Consider the following 18963-nt stretch of genomic DNA (forward strand, 5'->3'; position numbering starts at 1 on the left):
CCAGCCAACCTGCTAATCCAGTGATGCATTGCTACTAACAATGTCATTCTGTAAGGCTGGTTACAGAGGGGGCAGCCATCAGGATGTCAGGATGGAGGAAAAGCTCCTGATGTCTCTTTCTGGTGTCATCATGTGTGCAAAATATAAAACCTGTTGCCTCGGGCAACATTGCGATCTGAGTGTGGTGCAGTTCAGGCAACACAGGACTGGGAGTCACCTGAAATAAAACATGTTTGCCCACGTTTGCAGTCTGGATTGATGCCACTGATAACTCACTGTTGTTAGCAACTTAGTGTCTGACTGTTAGTGTGATATTAGTTCATGACATGAGCTTCCTGATAGCTCCCTCTCTAGCATTTCTAAAATCTGTCATCCTGAAGACATAGCCTCTGGAGGTGCACGTTGCAATTGTCACATTGGGTTGATTTTCACTCTAAACACAGTGTGAGTGAGTTCACAATGACTCAATCAGTCATATGCAAATCTAAGCCCACAAGTTACAACCTCAGCACATCTCACAGATAAACCCAGGTTTGATGTGGTAAAGATTAACGCATGCTTTTTCTTAGAGAATCTTTCCTCCAGGTGATCTTCGTCCACCAGCCGCTTACAACCCATTCATACATTCAGTACTTCACCTGCTCATATATTCTCTACTTAATGATCTGAAAATAGCACCCTTAACTCTCTTACTCCTTTAAAGTATTTTTCTCTTAAGAGCTGAGAGGTGTGGGTTTTCATGTGAAAGGAGCGTTGACAACGCAGCAGTGGAAAGGGAAGACACAACACTCCATGTCCTTTCACTTGAAATCCTCCCAAGGTCTCCTCTCACTGCCATTTTCTTGAAATTACCCACCTGCCTGCCCAACATCTCACCTTCTCTGTGTATTTCACCGTTTTCCTTCCATCTCACTTTCTCTCAGTGGTGTTACTATATCAAAACAAGGTACACAGCTGGGACTGAGCAATGTGCGGTCGTATCTCTACTTATGTGAAGCCCCATGAATTTTAAATATCTGGTTTGTACGGAAGAGGATTATGCTACATTCACATGGAGTCGGGCAGATGGCAGACGGCAAGCCGGATGTCATGTTAGTGGACGAGAGGGCGACGGTAAAACTTGGGGGAGCACGGCAAAAATTACCGTGGACGGCAACGGCAAACAGCAATGCCGTCCTGACTCCGAGTTCAAATATTTTAACTTTTGCCGCCTGCCGCGACAGTTTCCTCAATCGAACGTGACGTATGAGTACGAGTATGTTGACGTTGCCATAGCAACATGGTGACACGTCTTGCTGTTGTGCCGTGCCATCCGACTGTTTGTTTGTTTTTTACCGTTCCCTCCAGCGGCATTTGCCGTTTACCGTCTGCCGGACTCCATGTGAACGTAGCATTAGGGCTGCTGTGGAAGTGAGTTCTGACTTCTTTCTCAGAATTCTGACTTTAATCGCCGAATTCTGAGAAAAAAGTCAGATTTCTGTGTTTTTCTGAGGGAAAAAAAATCTCCAGAGCTCCAGAGGCAGTCTAGGAGATTTTTTATTTTTTCAACAACAACAACAACAAAAAAAGTCAGAATTCTGAGAAAAAAGTCAGAACTCACTTTTTCTTTTTTTCCGCAGCGGCCCTAATCCTCTTCCGTAGGTTTGTCTAGGACCAACTTGGCAATTTACACACATGTGCTCTGAGAATAATGAGTATGACAAAGCCGCACACTTCTTGTGGTTATTAGATAAGAGAGTCCTGAAACAAAGAGAAATGCTGGGGATGGGGCTGGGGAGGGGGAGGTGTTTGACATTCAGAAAACATTCCTGTGTGGAATCAAACCCAGACATTCGTGGTTACATGGCATGAAACCGCTCTCTAATTTTGGGTTAATGTTTTGGGGTGAATGTACATCTGTTTGACATAAATTCAGTGATTTGTATGCATACATGCCTATTACTGCGTGTGTGTGTGTGTGTGGCTGTGCACCTGTGTGTGTGTGGGTTTGTGTCATTTGTGGGGTCGGTAGATGGCTATCAAGTGTATGTGCTTGGTCAACATGAGCAGGTTGCGCCCCTACCATGTGTGTGCCATTATGAAGCCATTTGCACATTCTCTTTCTCTCTCTTTATTTCTGTGTGTATGTGTGTATGTGTCACATACACACATAGATTTACGTGTTTTCCACAGTTGTCTTCATAATAAAAAAAAAAGGAAAAGAACGGCATAAAGTTGACAGATTGCTCCCCCGGCTCATCTTTACTGTTAACAGTGTTAGGTTGTGACAGACTATTGACCACAGTAATCTCATCAGGACAGAAAGAGAAGAAGGAAACTAGCTTAATACATAAATTGGATCACATTGAGTGATATAACCTGTCCACTCATATCAACAAACTAAACTCCACCTTTGTGTTTGTCTGATGTTTGATGACACCTTGTTCTCCCATCAGCCCTTGTTTCTCTTGAAGAACTCCTTGTTGTCCATGTTCATCATGACTCTGCTCTCCAAAAATGTCTTTTGATAATAAAGGCCCGTTGTCTCAATCATTGGCCTGACCCAGTTGGATTAGCCAAACACCCTCTCCCATTTGTCCTAGTTATTACTGTTATTGGATTTAAAGAGCCAATCAGAATTCATGTTCAGGTTTCTGGGAAGGCTGTCACTTCCTCATCATCATGATAATTAGATGATTAGTAATTAGAAAGCAGATGCAATACTGTGTCTTGTGTCTCTTTCATAGGTTGGCCCTGAGAGCTCAACACACTGTAATGTATGAAAACATCCGCCCACTGCAAATAAATGAAGAAAAAAAAACAACAAAAAACAAATTTGAGTTCAAACCGTGACCCTTTGCTCCACCTCATCCTTTTGCTCTCTCTCTCTCTCTCTCTCTCTCTTTCTCTCTCTCCCTCTCAAACAGATTATCTACAACTGAAAGTGTTGAACCTGCAGGGACACACTTGTATATCAATGTGTTTAACTTCAAAAGGGAATTGAACAAGTTCCAGTCAGGTTCATCATTTTTTTTACCGTCTTGTGGAAACACTTATGTCGTGCTGTGTGAATTTGCAGCACATTTGTGTATTTGTGTTTTCTGAAGTTGCTCCCAGGGTCTCCGATCCATACTTTCAATCATATTTCCTCATTTACTTGCCTTTTGTTTCTTGTCTTCTGCCCTCTCTCATTCTCTCTTGCCCGCTTCTCTTTCACATTCTTTCCTGATCATAGGGGTGAAAAGGACATTGTTGAATATCGTCTCACTCTTGCTGAAGAGGGAAATGAAATGGCCATTCGTCTCTCACTTCTCTTTCTGCCTCTGTTCCTCAATCTCTCTTGAGAAGACCTCCCAACCAGGCCTGAGAGTTTCCCAGACCACTCTACAACTGCTGCACAAACCAGCCCATTGTCCACTTGTTTTTTTCTGCGTGTTTCTGGACTCAACGAGACTCTGCTTGTTTGTTAGGCATGTAGGGGATACCAAGAAAGACTCTGCCTCCCCTCCTCCACCCTCCCTCCTTCCCTCTTTCTCTGCCTTGACCCTATCTTGTTCCTGGCTTCTAGTGTTTCTAATGTGTTCACCCGTTGCCGCTTTAAAGACTTCTGCTCACAGCTTTGATCTTCATCATGGGCTCTAAAATGCTGGGTTACAACCCATAATGTGTTGCAGAACCAGTGGGCCCTGGCATGACAGGAGTATGATATGCTTTCATATGTGTGGACCCCGGGGTGAGGGAGGAAATTTTCCTTTCAGGTCCCGGCCGGCGAATGTTAAACAGGTTTTTGTGAACTCTGAAGTTGAACTGGTTTTTTATACTTTGCTCATGTGGAGTCATAGAGGTTTAAATTTGTGGATATATATATATACACATTTTTCATTTTTGGTAGAATAATACCCAAATAATGAAGTTTATCTTGGGGAGACAGAGGGTTTTTCATTCCTTATAATATATAAAGTCAAAATTCACTCCTTATTCCAGATAATTATTCATTCACATCATCCACGCTGTTATGAATTTGCCTTTTTTTCATGGCAGATAATAGCTCGCTTGTTCTTTCCAGCAGCTCATCACTTATCAGATGTGTGGGAAATACATTAAGGAATTACATGTTGTTATTTACTCCTGAATGAAGCACAAAAGGATGGACTATGTTTCATACATTTCAACAGTTGCAGCTGTGCAAAGTTAACATCTGGCAGCAGCCTAATGACCATCTGTTGTCCCTGTACTGCTGCAAGCATTTTTTTCTCCAGAAATTCTCAAAGTTATATTGCATAGTTAAAATGATAATTAAATGTGTTTGTGTGAGCATTTAAAGTTCTTTTCCTCCATTACTCAATCCATGACACGCTGCATGAGTCTGTTTCACAAACTGAACTCACATCAGAAGCTTTGATACCAAATAGAAGGCACCATGAATTGTTATGATGATTTATGAATCTGTTGAAACAGGAAGCAGCTCGTATTACTTCAACAGGCATGGGGTTTGACGTTAAAATAAAACAGTGAGGCTGTGGCAGTCAAGCCGGTGAATGAATGCACACATTTATCTCCAGACTCGATGTCCTGCTTCCATGACCAAAGTTGCAAAAACACTTTCTGTTTTCAGTGAAAATGAAATTTAACATCACCAGTTGTTTGCAGTAGTCACTGTAGCGGTAGCAGAGGCTAAGCGGCTGCTTTTTCAGTGCAAACTATAAGGTAGAGGGCGAGCTGTGTGCGTGTGTTTGTGTTCCCCACTTTCATATGAATCCATGATCATACTTGTGTGTGTGTGTGTGTGTGCCAGGATGTCCCTGGTACAAGAACAATTTCAGAACACCTCTTCCTGCACCAAATTAGTGGCTATTGAGAGATTGTAATTTTGTCAGCAATTTGTATCCCGTGGTCGTGCGCGGAGCAAAATGTCCCCAGCCTGAAACTATTACATCTTGTTGAGGGGAACCTTATTGGCTCAAGATGTGATATAATGGAGGCTTTTTGAATGGGATATGCTGTTACCAGTAATGGATTTCATGATGTTTCAGGAAGTCACCCACTACACTGCCTATAAGTGCTTATGTATGACGCTGCCATAACTAAATGTCATCTTTAGTTTGACTAATACCAAGCAGTATAGATGGACACGGCCCGTTCCGAGAGTTACAAGGTGCAGCCGCTTCACTGCCGGTGTGATCAGTCTGTCTTTATGGTTGTTACGCAATGAAGTATCTAAAAGCTGATAAGGCTGCAGACTTGGTTTGCACCATTTAACATGACTTATGGCTTCATATCTAGAGCTTCTCTCTGCAACAAGGTTATCATTTCCTCTGATATTAGAGTTTGTGAACTCATTTAGCTTGTACGTTGCGTTTCAGAAGATAAATTAATATGTACATTTTTCAAAAGGTTTAATATTAATGTAATTTAATAAACAGAATCATTGCTCCTTTGTTTTTCCATATCCATACAAGTAATTGGTTAGTCTCCCTGAAGTGGGGTTTGTTTAATCTCTATGTTTCAGTGCAGCTTGTATCTTCACTCAGCTGCTGTCACTATCTTATTGTTGTTTGTAACAAGATGGCCACCCCTGGCATCTGCATCCTCAGTTCTGATCCAAGAGATAACACAGGACAATTTCAAGATGACTCGAGTTCACACTTAACAGGAGGTGGGGCTGGTGTGTAACAGGTACATTTAGGGAGAAGGGACAGGAATGGAGCGTCTGAAAGACAGCGATGGTGAGGTCGTACTGAACATGTTTCTGATTTATCAGTTCATATGACATGTTGATCATCATATTTTTCTTTCCTTTTTTTGTGAGGGGCTATCTGCAGTAAATAGTCAGTTTTTTTGTGATTTTTGGCTGGAGCTTCATCGCTCAGTTTCCAAATGGCATGGCCGTATTATGATGGGAAGCGAAAAACCACTCCAAATCCCCATTGTTCTGCCCTCTCTGTGTTTCCGAGGCAACAGTCTCCTACCATCTGGAAGGCCCTCATCCCTCAGTTCCTCTCACTTTCCTCTAATGGGTTTCTCCTCTGTCCTTTTTCCATCTAATTTTCTTTTTCTTTCAGCACTGTTCTTCTTTCTCTTCTCACTTTTTTTTCAAAATTTTTAGCACTCTAATTTGACTCTATCTCCTGTTTTCTCTTTCTAACTCTTTTTTTCCTCATACTTTTCACTTTAAGTACTATATTACTGTACCCTTTTATTTGCTCTCCACTATCCACTTTTTATCCTGCTGTGGTCATTTTCATCTCATCCCTGCCTGTGTTTGTCATCTTTATTTTTCTCTGAACACTTAAGCCGTGTTCATCCATCCATCCATCCATTGTCTACACCGTTTAGCTGTGCAGGGACGCTGGAGCCAATCCCAGCTGACACTGGGCGAGGGCGGTTTACACCTCCAACAGATCACCTGTCTGTCACAGGGACACACAAAGAGATGAACAAACTCACACACTCACATCCACTTCACCAATCAACCCAGTGTGCATGTGTTTGGAGCTCTGGATGGTGGGAGTTAGAAGAACCTATGCATATGCACAGTTAGAACATGCAAACTCCAACCAGGGATTGAACCTATCCCCTTGCTGAGAGGTGATAGTACTAACCAATGCAACACTGTTGTGCCCTCAGCTGTGTTTTTAACTACTCTGTAATATGCACACTCACAGTCCTGATACATTAAAACCCTGATACACACATATTCTGCAATTTATACACACACATGCACTTGCATACACAGGGGAATGTAATCATGTTAGCTTCCTGGACTGGTCAGTGTGTAATTCATGATATCCACATGAATTAATTGCATATGACAGAACTTTATTGACAAAGACAGATAGGAGCCCCTAAAAGGTGTTCAGTTTCAATCAAACGTCAACTGTATGACCATGCGTCCAGGAGTGGGTGTGTTTTTTGTGTTTTTGTGAATGTGTGTGCGCGCGTGCGTGTGAGTGTCCATCTCTCTAAAGTAGGGCCTATTATTCTCAGCAGATGCTGACCTTCAGCATGCCAGCTCTCTGGAGGGCAGCCCTTGTTTCTCTGCCTTTTTTCTTCTTTTCTTCTCCTCAGCTCCATGCTTCCCCCCTTCTCTCTGTAACTTATTCTTCCTCCCTTCTCATTTTCTGCTCTTTTCTTTCCGCGCTCTTTCATGTTTTTCTCCTCAGCTTCACAAGCCTTCCATCGGGGAGGCTCAATCTCTTCTACTTGTAGCCCCATTTATCATCCTATTTTCTTCCCCTTTCAAATCTGAACTCTCGTTTTTCCCCGTTCATTTTCCTCCACCTCATTGTCTTTGTCTCGTCTTCCTCTTCAACCTTTTTTTTTTTTTTACCTTTTCCTCTCTTTTTCTTGACTACCAGAGCCTTTTCTACATCTTGTGGCTAAAGTAGCTTTTTTAGAAAACCTCCCATTTCCGTTGGTGAGGCTCAGGCCTCTGCAGACACACCTCTTTGTCTTCTGTTTACACCGTCTTCTTATCCTCTTCACATTCATCTGCTCTCTCTCTGTCCTTTTCCCTCTGGATGTTTGAAAGGAATACAGATGAAGGTTTTATTCTTTAGTGGTCTGCTTTTTACCTCTGAGCTTCTTGTTGGCCATTCGTCCTCATACACATCTGTGGCACGTAGACCAACACAAAATTAGTCCACACAAAAGATCGCCTCCCCACTCTTTTACTTGATGAAACCCTCTCCCCTGGTGAAATAGTGTTTAATTTTTTTCTTTCGTTCTTTTTTTTGCATGCCCTCAATCCCCCATCCATCTTCTCTTAAAAACAATACATGAGCTTAGCTTCAAAAAGTCCATCTTCACATTATGGCAGCAAGTTCTCCTCTGGTAGCAGTGGTATGGCATGGCAACTAATCAATCTCTGCTGAGTTCTTCTTAAAAAAAAAAAAAAAAAAAACACAATTCTAGTGTTAAAAGTATTTACTTTATTTTACTTTATTTGTTTATTTGAATGGGACAGTGCACATTAATGGAATGGTAAATGTGCCGGATTATAGCAAGATGCTAATTTCCGTCCAGAGTCCCATAAACATAAAAACAGTTCAATAGCAGCAGTACACATTACACATAACATAAAAAAATAGACACAAAAAGGCAACTATGACAATGAAGAACATATTGACAAACACGTTCCACATGTAGAGGGACCATAAGAGTTTTGTTCTGGGAGATAAAGTGCATAAGTGCTGATATTTGTGAGTGTTGAACACCTTTCCATTCTGTTTTGCTTCCACTGCAGGGTTGCTAATGGTATAGTCCTTGACCAAGTGGCCGCTAACTTCACCAAATGGTCCAGAGAGTTTGAATGTTATGTCTATGTATTTGGTATGCCACCTAATCTTGGCTGATAATACCCTTACTTAGCCTCTGACCCTGTCATCTAAGTGTTTGGTGGGAACTGGTGGAGTGTCATGTGACTTCAGGAGGTCAGAAGGCAAGGGAGGTCACTCTCTCTCTCACACATACACACACACACACACATACACAACCATGAGTACAAACCACATTGACAGCTGAACCAACAGAATACCATCTCCGCCACACACACACACACACATACTCAGACACACAGTATGTAACCACTTAACCATAAGTAGGAAAACAGCTTAGTGTCTTATTGGGCTTCTCCTAATAAAACAAAAAAAACCTCCCTCTGCTGCTCCGGGCGCCATTCTTAATGACTTGGCTCTGTTCTGTTAAGAGTTTGTGTTTTCACTGCTCACAGTTAAGACACTTCCAGATGCCACATACTGTACCTGTGCAGCGCGCTCACACAGCAGCTTAGAGTGGTGTTACTTAGTCAAACAAAGACAACTGCCAATCACGCTGAAAGCTTTACCTCCCTGCTTGACGCCTCAATCTTCTTTAACTGCCAGCCTGATGAAGTTTCCACCACCACTGCTGTACATGGTACACAGGGTATTACAGCATCACCTCAGCACCTGTGTTTCAATGTGTGGACTACTAGAAAACACAGTCAGGATGAACAATACATGATGGAAACTTCATAATTACATTTCAGGATCCCCCCAAAGGATCGAGTAATATAATTGGATTTTGAAGCACTTTGCAGCATGAATATGCATATTAATGAGCTACAACTATTTCCTTAAAACCCATCTGTGTTAATACTTATAATTTATAGTTGTAGAATAATGAATTGATTATAAATGAAATTGAGCTGTTTTGTATTTTTACAATGTGTTATTTTTAATTCTTGTTCAACCTACCTTTTTTTTACATTTATAAAGTGCCATACCCGTATGAAAAAGATTTTCATAAGTCAATTTCATAACTAACATGATGCTATAATTTACACTATATTTATATATAAGCTCAAACAAATTCACTAAGCAACTCAAAACCAATATCAAATGTAATTTGCCAAAACCCAAAGATGTGACACAAATAGACTCCCCTGTCTTCCCCTGCCCTTCGTCACATAGAAGATAGAATATTTTCTCTACCCTTCATTATTTCTCACTTAAGATTTTATTGCCTCATTGTTTGGACTGTGATGCCTCCGTGATTAAAGCTTCATAATGAAGTATCACATTAGGAAGATGAAACAAAATTAAAGTTAGTTTAACTCCAGGGACATTATATCACAGCGGCTCCATTTTCACTCTGGCTCCCAGAATGACATTACGACAGAAGTTGTGGAACAATTTGAGCTATTAATCTGGTTTATTACCAGACTGTCAAAATATCATGACTCTCATTGACAAAGAATCTGACACTGTTGAATGCAATTTGAATATATGAAGTACTTTCCCAACCTCAAACCTAGAATGGGTTTTAAATGGAAATCAACACAAGGTGAGGGCTCAGCGCTATACAGACTCATAAAGAAGATAACTGGATTTAAGCTGCAGTAGTTTATCTCCTCCTCCTCCCTTCGCTCCTCTTTCACTCACTTTAAATATCACTCTTTACCCCTCCTCTTTCTCCCCCCTTCTTTTCTTTCTCACCTTTTATAACCTTCCCTCTCTCATCTGAAACTTCTCCTCTGTTCTAATTTTGAAGCGGTGTTGTTTGTGTTTGTGCTTTAGTGTTTGGTTTTATTGAGACAATCCATCTACGATGTGGCTGTCATTGGCTCTCAGGAGTTTTTTAATGTGTTGTGTCACAACGCTACGTCTTGTCTCTCTTTCTTAAAGATATTTGTTTCTCTTTGAGACAGGCTGAGATGATAGATGGCTTAGTGTGTGTGTGTCTCTCTCTCTCTCGCTCTGTGTGTGTACTCCTACCAGTATAACAGCTGTATCCAGCCCTTTTCGAAAGACTAAGTGAAAGTGTGTGTGTGTTTATGAGAGAAAGGGGCAGGTGCAGAGGACATATAACAACTCCTTGTTTCCTCTGAAATCCATCAGAAATATCTTAAATACCACAGAATTAGAAAAGCTCACATTACTCTCAATTAATGTCAGACCTGGAGAGAAACCTTTCCAATTATCCTTTTCCAGTGTCTAACCTCTGTAACTCTGAGTGCAGGATCTACAGTACGTAGCTAACAATGTTAAAGAAGTCATCCATAAACGTGGATTACATAGTTGATTTTCACTTCATTTCTGTTTCTGTTCTGCCTGGAACGTTTTCAATTCTTTCGTTTTGGTGTGATTACCCTCTCTGTTCTGTTATAGACTAGTTGTTGCATGTGCCAGGACTCATTCATTACATCTGTTTCCATCTTTTTATCTCGTTCTCTCTCTGTGTGTCTCTCTCATTCACTCTTTCTCCCTCTCACACACACATGCAGACCACCAGCCTCCTCATTTGGTCTTAACTCCTCTCCAGCTGTGTGCCAATTTGCCTCCTCCAGAGTATGTGGGGTTTGGGGAGGGGGCGATTAGTTAGCACATGTATTTCAGCCAAAGGTTTGCAGTGCGTGTTTATGCAAAAAATTAGGTTCTCTTAGGTTCTCTGTCTCTTTCTCTCTCTCTCTCTGGCCATGTGTGTGTGTGTGTGTGTGTGTGTGTGTGTGTGTGTGTGTGTGTGTGTGTGTGTGTGTGTGTGTGTGTGTGTGTGTGTGTGTGTACGTGCCACAGTAATGGGTTCCACCCTTATTACCCAGTAATCCACAGCTGCTGTGCAGTGCTCTCTTGGTTCCTGGAGGGAGAATTCCAAACTTGCCAACGGATTTACAGCAGATTCCCAAAAGATTCCCACTGGATTTCTGCTCCATTGCCAATATGGAAACTCATCAGGCACTAGGGCCGCAGATAATAATGGTTTTTCTGTTGTTTCTTTAATTAATCAATTCATCCTTTAGTCTGTGGAGACAAACTCCTGCTGTAACATGTGTTATGTTCATTGTCCCACAAAAAGTACAAAATATTCTGTCTGAAGCTTTAAAACAGTGACAGCCAGAAACTTTCACATATAACAAATTACAACACGCAAATGTTAAGCATCTTTGTTTGCCAAATTAAACATTTATTAACATTTCTGACAATTCATTTGGTTTTGATGACTTGATAAACTCAACATTTCAGCAATTTAAAACATAGGATAAAGCTGTCCTCTGTTTAATACTGCTATAAATGAAATGACTGAAAACGTGTGTAATGTATTTAAACTTTCATCATTATTTTTTTCCCGATATTCAAAGCTTGACCCGGCATCTGTTAAACACTGATCCTCCCACAGATCCAATAAATTGTCAAATAAATTTCCCAGATGTTTTCTGTCTGATGTCCGATCGATCACTAATTGGCGAAGGCAGTAACAGTAGTTTAGAGACAGGCTGGAGGAATCTAAGCAGGCCACAGGCAGCCAATAAACATGAGTTCATTAGTCAGGGTAATACTAGCCAGTATAATCCTTAATAACTGGAACCACTAAAAATCACTTTGCATTAAAAAATCAAAAACTGAGGAGTGAGGCGGATTCCTTTTGTTCTTTTGTCTTTCTCTGTATTTGTCACTCCTCCCTGCCTCATCTATTCATCTCATTTCCTTCTTCTTTTAGCCGTCTTTCTTTAATTTTCTACTCTACCATTTCTGTTTTCTTTTCCATGCCTTCATCTCTCCACATTTATTCTCCCTCCCATCTTTAACTTGTCTCATCATGGCCCCCAGGCCCTTTCTGCTTCATTTCATTTCCTCTCTGTTGTAATTGTTGATACAATTAAGAAAAAAGTGGCATCCTGTGTCCTAATTTGACAAATGATTGAAAGCGTTAAAAAGGACCATAAATCATATACAAGGAAAGTATTTCCTTAGAAAACTACTGCTGCTGATGTACATTCTGCAGATGCTGTTTTTTTTTCTTGCTGCTGCGTTTTGTGTTTTTTTTCCTCATTCCCTCTCTTCTTATCTTTGTTTTTCATCTGCATCTATCCCTCACTCCTAACCTGCACCCCTCCTCTCCTCTTCGTATCCCTCTCATCGCCCTCCTCCTCTCTCCCGTCTTCACCTCCCCGTCACCTCTCCACCGCTCTTATCTCTGCCTTGGTGACATTATCGTGGCCAGGGGCCAAATGCTGAGCGACAGACTTGACCGGCTGATACGGGCACAGGTACAGTATACAGGCTCAGAGGTGGATGGCAAGTCACGGAGATTGGCTGGCAGGCAGGCAGGCTCGTAGCCATAAAAGTTTCTAAAAAGGAGAGAGGGAGAGAGAGAGGCGGTCAGACGAGGGAGGGAGGAGGGGGGGGGGGGGCAGCTAGCAGGCTGGCGGGGTGGTAGGCTCTCCAGCAGAAGAGAAGCAGACACAACGGCTGTGGCTATCAAGAAGAGAGACATTTGAGACATGCAGCTGATACGCTTGCCCAGAGTGACTTACAATAAGTGTCGCAGAATAAGTCGAAAAGCAGAAGACAGATGACAGATAGGTTGACAGACGAGTTGACGGAGAAGCAGAAATGTTGTGTGCTCATGAAACACACACTCACACACCACACACAAAAACACACACTCACAGACTGGTGGATATGGAGACAGGAGGGGCAGAAGCAGACATCCCAAACATGATGGGCATGTAGGTAGTTAGACACTTTTCCACTGCTGACCAGTGACCACCCAAATTGCCACACACACACAGGCGTCAGCACGGAGACCACCAGCGCTCTGTGTGTGTGTGTCAGTGTGTGCTTGTAGCGAGTATTTATGTACAAATCCGCAAGTGATTCAGTCGCTCTGTCTCTGTGGCACATTCCCATTATCTCCAGGCAACAGGTCAACTCTGTGATTGGTTGGAGGTGGTTGAGCCCCACCCACTCAACTCTGCATATCAATGATAAGTGTCATTATGACACTCTATGAGAGAAACATGATTCTGCTCTGAAACACATTTTGGCACAAGTGCAGGCTTCACTACACATTATTTTAAGTGTATTAAGCCAGTGAGTAAATATAGACTCAGTCAAAACTGTAACGCATTTTGTAAACACTTCTCACGTTTATTCACTCATACTGTACAAACCGGCATGAATAAACTCGCAGTCAAAAATGAACGGATTAAGAGAATGGAAAAGAGAAGGAGAGCGAGGCAGATGGGTAAATAGAGATAGGATGAGAAACAAATGTAGACAAACGAAAAGAGACAGAAAGACAGAGAGATAAAATGTAATACCCCGTCATGTTAGCTATGTGAATGACACATGTTTGTGTACTTGCTTTCCACTGGGCACAAGACATCGATATCTATTAACAGGACTGGACTGGGTTACCACAGCTGTGTGTGTTTGCGTGCATGTTAACTGAGCCCTAGCCTACTTAAAACTGCCACATGTCACTTATATTCTGTTTGCTATGTGATCTTTGGCTGGGATGGGCTGTTGGCTGCGCGTGTGTGCGTGTGTTTGCCTCTCCTCTCTCTCTCTTTCTATCCGTCTCTTCGCTTCTGTGCAAAACAAATAATTTTCAGCAGATTTTCATGAATATTTCAGGCACTTAGTGCACGGGCTAAATAGAAAACAACAATCTCTGACAAAGTGTTAGCGCCAGCAGTTGGTTGATGATTTGTTTTATTTATTTCAAGCAGAGCTAGAGGTTAAACCTTAATCTATGTGGCAGTGTCATGCAGGAAAATCACGTTTATTTATTTCTCTGATTGTCTTTGTAACATTCTGCGAGTGAATGGAGCCGCGCTCACATACAGTGTTTAATGTTTCATGTCTTTTTCAGTGCAGTGTTGTAATGAAACAGGGTTTTTATTTTTATTACATTTAGAAAACTCACTCTGTGTTTTCTACTGGCATCATTTGTCTCAAAATTGTGCTGTTGTCTTCTCTTCTCCAGACGGGGTCCACTGGATCCAGGAGACTACCCCATGCAGCCTTGGTCTGGTCATTACCCTGGACCCCCCCAGCCCATACAGGGATACCCTCAGCCCATGTCCTACCCTAACGCCAACTCCCAGCCTGTCCCCTCTTACCCGGGCTACCCACCCGGCCAGCCGTACCCACGGCCTGGTGACCCTCGGGCCGTGGACCCTAGCTACTACCCCCACCCCAGGTAATTAAATACAGGAGGTTGCTATACATACCTATCACATGATTCAGCACGCAAAGGTCGTCTAATGTCAAACATGTGTCATGAGTTGTCAGAAATTAACACTTAACTTGTTGACTCCTCTCTCTGTGCACATGATTTGGATTTTTCTACTCTGTTAAATCCCAGTTTGATCTTTTATTCCCCCTTTTTATCCACTCCTATGCCACTCATCTTATCACACTGCTTGACTACACCTTGTTTTCTGCTCCTAGTTCCCAGCAGAGAGGACCTCTGCGTCAAGATGTGCCCCCGTCTCCTACCCCTCCGCTTCGTGGACTGCGGTATGACACTATGATGCGTGGAACTGGGGGTGGAGGCTACAGGTAGGGGCATTTTGTGGATGAAGGTAAATTCTGAGATCCAAAATCCTCCTTTGTTTCACAAATGACTGATATGCCTGAATAATGTCTTGAAAGTTGACTGAGACATGTCTGACCGGTACAGGCACCTGGTGGATCCCAGTCCAGACCAGTTTGGCTATACTGGGGAGGGAGGAAGACAGCAACAGCAACACCAAACCAACCCAAGACAGAAGAATGCCATGACTGCAGCTGTGTAGACTAGACACATCAGGACCAGAGATGAAAAACAAAAAACAAAACATTTCTTTTTCCATCTACATCCTCTGCTCTTACTAAATAGAGTTGAAACCTCTAAATGTGTGATTTGAATCACCGTTGTTATCATCCATCAACGCTGTTGGAAAGTATACGGTAATACACCAGACAAGCAAAGGTAAAGGAGGTTAATTATACAGTTGCTGGTGTGATGCAGAATGTCTTTTGTTTGAAGTCATTTAAATTGCTTTGAGTCTTTCCAGAGTGTAAAATTAGCAGGTTTTTTTTTTTTTTTTTTTTTTTGCTTTTTCACTATGCTCTGATTAAGTTGTCTCTTTTAAGAATCAGTCAGGGGCCCAGGTAATTGGATCCATTTAAATTAAGTCACTGAAGGTGTAAATACAGCTTTGCACTCTCTCATATTGTACCCAGTAGTTTTCGCTACTACTGCTCCAGCAACGAGTCAAAACGCAAAATACTATTCAATTAACTTGTAGTGGCATTTTAACCTTAGTTATTGGGCCATTCACACAGATTAGTTACCTTTCAGTGTCAGTGCATCTGTGTATTGAAGCCAAATTTATTGTCACGACTGAAGCTGTTCATGTTTACAAAAAAAAAAAATGATTGTGAGGCTCAGAGTTTCCTCTTGAGGCTGAGTCGAGTCCAACACAGGCCTGTGTTCCCAAACCCTGTGGACAGGTAACAAAGAAACCTAAAGGTATCATTCATGTAGGTGATAGCCACTGAAAACTACTAGTCAGTAGTTACACTCACAGTCTCAGTTTGCCAAACAGGGAGAACTCCACTAAACCAATCTCTGTGAAAGGGCAAACTTTGTGCTCATGAGAATTGTAACAATCAACTTTTGTTTTGTCAGTGAGTTATGGAAACATTTGAATAATTGAAGTGCACTATAACACAAAAGAGCACTGTATGAATTATCTTTCAGTGTAATAATATGCTTTTAATAATATAGAGCTATGACTGTCGTTCATTTTGTCCAAAGCATTTCTCTCAGTAGAGATGAATTTAAAGGCATATTAAGTCCAGGACTGGATATGGTCTCAGTCTAAAACCTGTGTGGCTGGTCTTTGTCTGAATAACCCTGATTTAGCGTTAAGGCGATCCCAGGATGACAGCCTATCAAATCACATCGCAGAAGTGCTACATCTCACATTTCTATATTCATTTCAGGGCATATGGCCGTTACTTGACTGGAGTTTGTCATTGAATAGTTAACTTTATTGAAAACGACCCCTACTTGAATATATGATGAAGTTGCATGGATTACATTTTCATCTCTACCTAATCCAGGGAGTCACCCTGTGTGTTGTGAATCAATCCGGCATTACTGGAGTTTTTACTCAACTTTTGGTTTCATCAGACATCCAATTCAAAAATAATCCATAGCTTTAAACAAAAAAAAGGCTGACAACCACAATATGCTAATATCAATGTATAAACTTGGATATTCTGGAAGAAGCCCTGCGAGGAACAAGACCATCGTTTCATAATCAGCAGGACACAAACCAAAGCTTTTTAATACTGCCTTTTCCTAACTTCCAACTTTTATAAAGTATTTGTTTCAAAACATCTGCTCTTATTAGGGATGATCACATGTGTGATGACTGTGCTTGTACTTGATGGACAGCAATGTTAAACAAGTAAGGGGATGCAGGAAATCAGAAGAACTCAATAATTATTTCATATAATATATCAAACCACTACAATTTGCTGCCATGTACTAGTGATTGTACTAATGTTGTTTTCTTTTCAAGCTGGATAGGGAGCTGAGTTGTTTAAGCTGATTAGATGTCAACACTGTGCAGTAAGCCAGGCAGAAGAGGCTTCGTTTTCAGAGGGGCAGGTGTTTCTGTCTGATGTGCTGTGAAGGATAGTCATCACACATCTCTGAATCCTGGCGGTGTAGGCGTCACTGTATGCTGAAGAGCACACAAGTCCTGTTGAAACATGAATTGGGCATCGGAGTGCTCTTCTCACTGCTGGACTATAGCGTGTATCCATTTAGCCACTTACTGATCTGAACCGTCAATTAAGTGTAACTAAGAGTTGGAGTCAAGCATTTTCATTTGACAAAGCTCAGCAGTATTAATTTCAGTGGAGATTAAACTATAAAATGACATTTCAGGATCCAGAGAAACGCATTAATGTTGCTAAAACTGAGGATGAAATACCACTAAAGGAGGAGTGTTTAGCTGTTTGACTGAATCCTATGCAAAAGAATGTGAAGTAGATGTTTTCTCAAAACCATTTCATTTGCTTGTTTTCATAGAGAAATCTGGATCCTGATCAGAAAGAGTGATGTTCGCCAGTTGGTAAAGAAAGAGATGAGTTGAAAGACTTAAGAACAGACGGAAAGAAGGAAAAGATGGAAAGAAAGGCATAAAGGTGAGGCATAGGTAGAGGACATGGAGAGGAAAGAGGGGAGCTGATAAAGAGAGAAGTAAGGAAATGAGTAATAGATTGAAGGTTTTTATGGAGGGGTGTGGAAGAAATGGTTAAAACAGATGCAGCACACGCGTGTGCCTCTGTTTTTCCTGCTGGTTTGACTCGAGAAGAAAAGATCAGAGGAAAGAATGAGAGTTCATCAAAATTTGTGCAGCAGTAGCTCTGCAGTAGGAGGAGGGTTACGGGAGTGAGCTTGCATTTGCTGAATGTAGTGACTGAAAATTACCAATATGTGTCTTCTTTTTTATACTGTTATCATTTTTCATCACAACTTCCAAATCTGACAGTCGACTATAAGACACAATGATACAAGATTGTCCTGGTGGTCAACTCATAGAGGACCAACACCAAAATATTCACACACCCATGTAGGTCATACACTCTTTTGCTCAGTGCAACACACCATTAACTCAAACATAACAAAAGTCAACAGTAGGTCACATGATAAATGATAAGTAGGATGTAGATGGTACTCTAATTAACCAATGAGTCCAAGTGCACAATGTTTAAAAATGTGTTTTTATTCACCAAGGACTCTCTGGGTGATGACTGATGACACGTTATAACCAATAATCTGCATTGCTCAATTAAACATCAGCGAATAAGTTGATCTGATGGGTTACATGGATGTAATTTCAAAAAATGTTTTGCACTCCTCTAAAACAGAATGAGCAGTAACTAAAGATGGACACTGATGTCTGAATGCTGGGTCAGTGCCTGGTGAAGCTTCTTTGAGCTACAGTATACTGAGATGTGAACATTACATGAAGGTATATTACTGTTATTCCTCTGATATTACTACACAATTCACATGTATGTAACTCTTCACAAGCATTTATTTTCTCTGTGTTTTTGTTTTTTGTTTTTTCCTTTTAATGATAGTTGGTTATGTTGGTTGGGTATACCAGATCCACAGAGTGGTTGGTTACGGTTACCATGCTACTGTAAGGAAGAGGTACACTGCTTAGTTTTAAACACTTTTCAATCATTCCATTTTTTTCTGTTTGTTTACTTGCAAGTTCTTTTTTTGTTACGAATTACCTGAAAAATAATAACTCTGTAATCATTTTGCAATTTTCTTTTTTCAAAATTGGACAAAATGAACAACATTGTGATGTAGCATGGTTGAAGATGTGTGTATCACTCTTTGGTTTTTGGCAGTACAGAATGAGTTGCACAAGATGAAGGTACGAACCCGAACCCTCCTTTTGAAGAGTTCTGGTGCTCCTGGTTCTCCAGAGAATGAAGGAACCTCCTAAATAACCTCTGTCATAGACGTATAACATTTTTATTACACTGCTTGTATCCAAAAAAATGCTAAAATCTCATTTTATAATGTAACAATAACAATGATTTCTATTGTGGTTTCCCCACATTTTATATTTATGTATATAACATCTCTTTTGCATTAAAATATTCATTTTAAAACACATTTTGCCAAAGATGTTTT

The 18963-nt window shown here is 41.1% G+C and overlaps 1 protein-coding gene across 5 annotated transcripts in view; it reads left to right on the top strand.

The window, feature by feature from the left end:
• Nucleotides 1–15289, top strand: part of LOC146964794 (partitioning defective 3 homolog B-like) — a 199702-nt gene extending 184413 nt beyond the window's left edge. For 2 of the 5 annotated variants that reach the window (XM_085766115.1, XM_085766117.1), the window contains exons 25-27: nucleotides 14230–14445; nucleotides 14697–14807; nucleotides 14929–15285. In XM_085766115.1, coding sequence (XP_085622241.1) covers nucleotides 14230–14445; nucleotides 14697–14807; nucleotides 14929–15043 — 442 coding nt within the window. In that variant the 3' untranslated portion in view covers nucleotides 15044–15285. Of the gene's footprint in view, nucleotides 1–14229; nucleotides 14446–14696; nucleotides 14831–14928 lie in introns of all 5 variants that reach the window. The other 3 variants (XM_085766116.1, XM_085766118.1, XM_085766119.1) reach the window with 3 other exon arrangements.
• Nucleotides 15290–18963: the final 3674 nt, after the last annotated feature.

The sequence above is a fragment of the Trachurus japonicus genome, chromosome 21 (assembly GCF_045865225.1).
Source record: "Trachurus japonicus isolate A0001 chromosome 21, Traja_1.0".
NCBI lineage: Eukaryota > Metazoa > Chordata > Actinopteri > Carangiformes > Carangidae > Trachurus > Trachurus japonicus.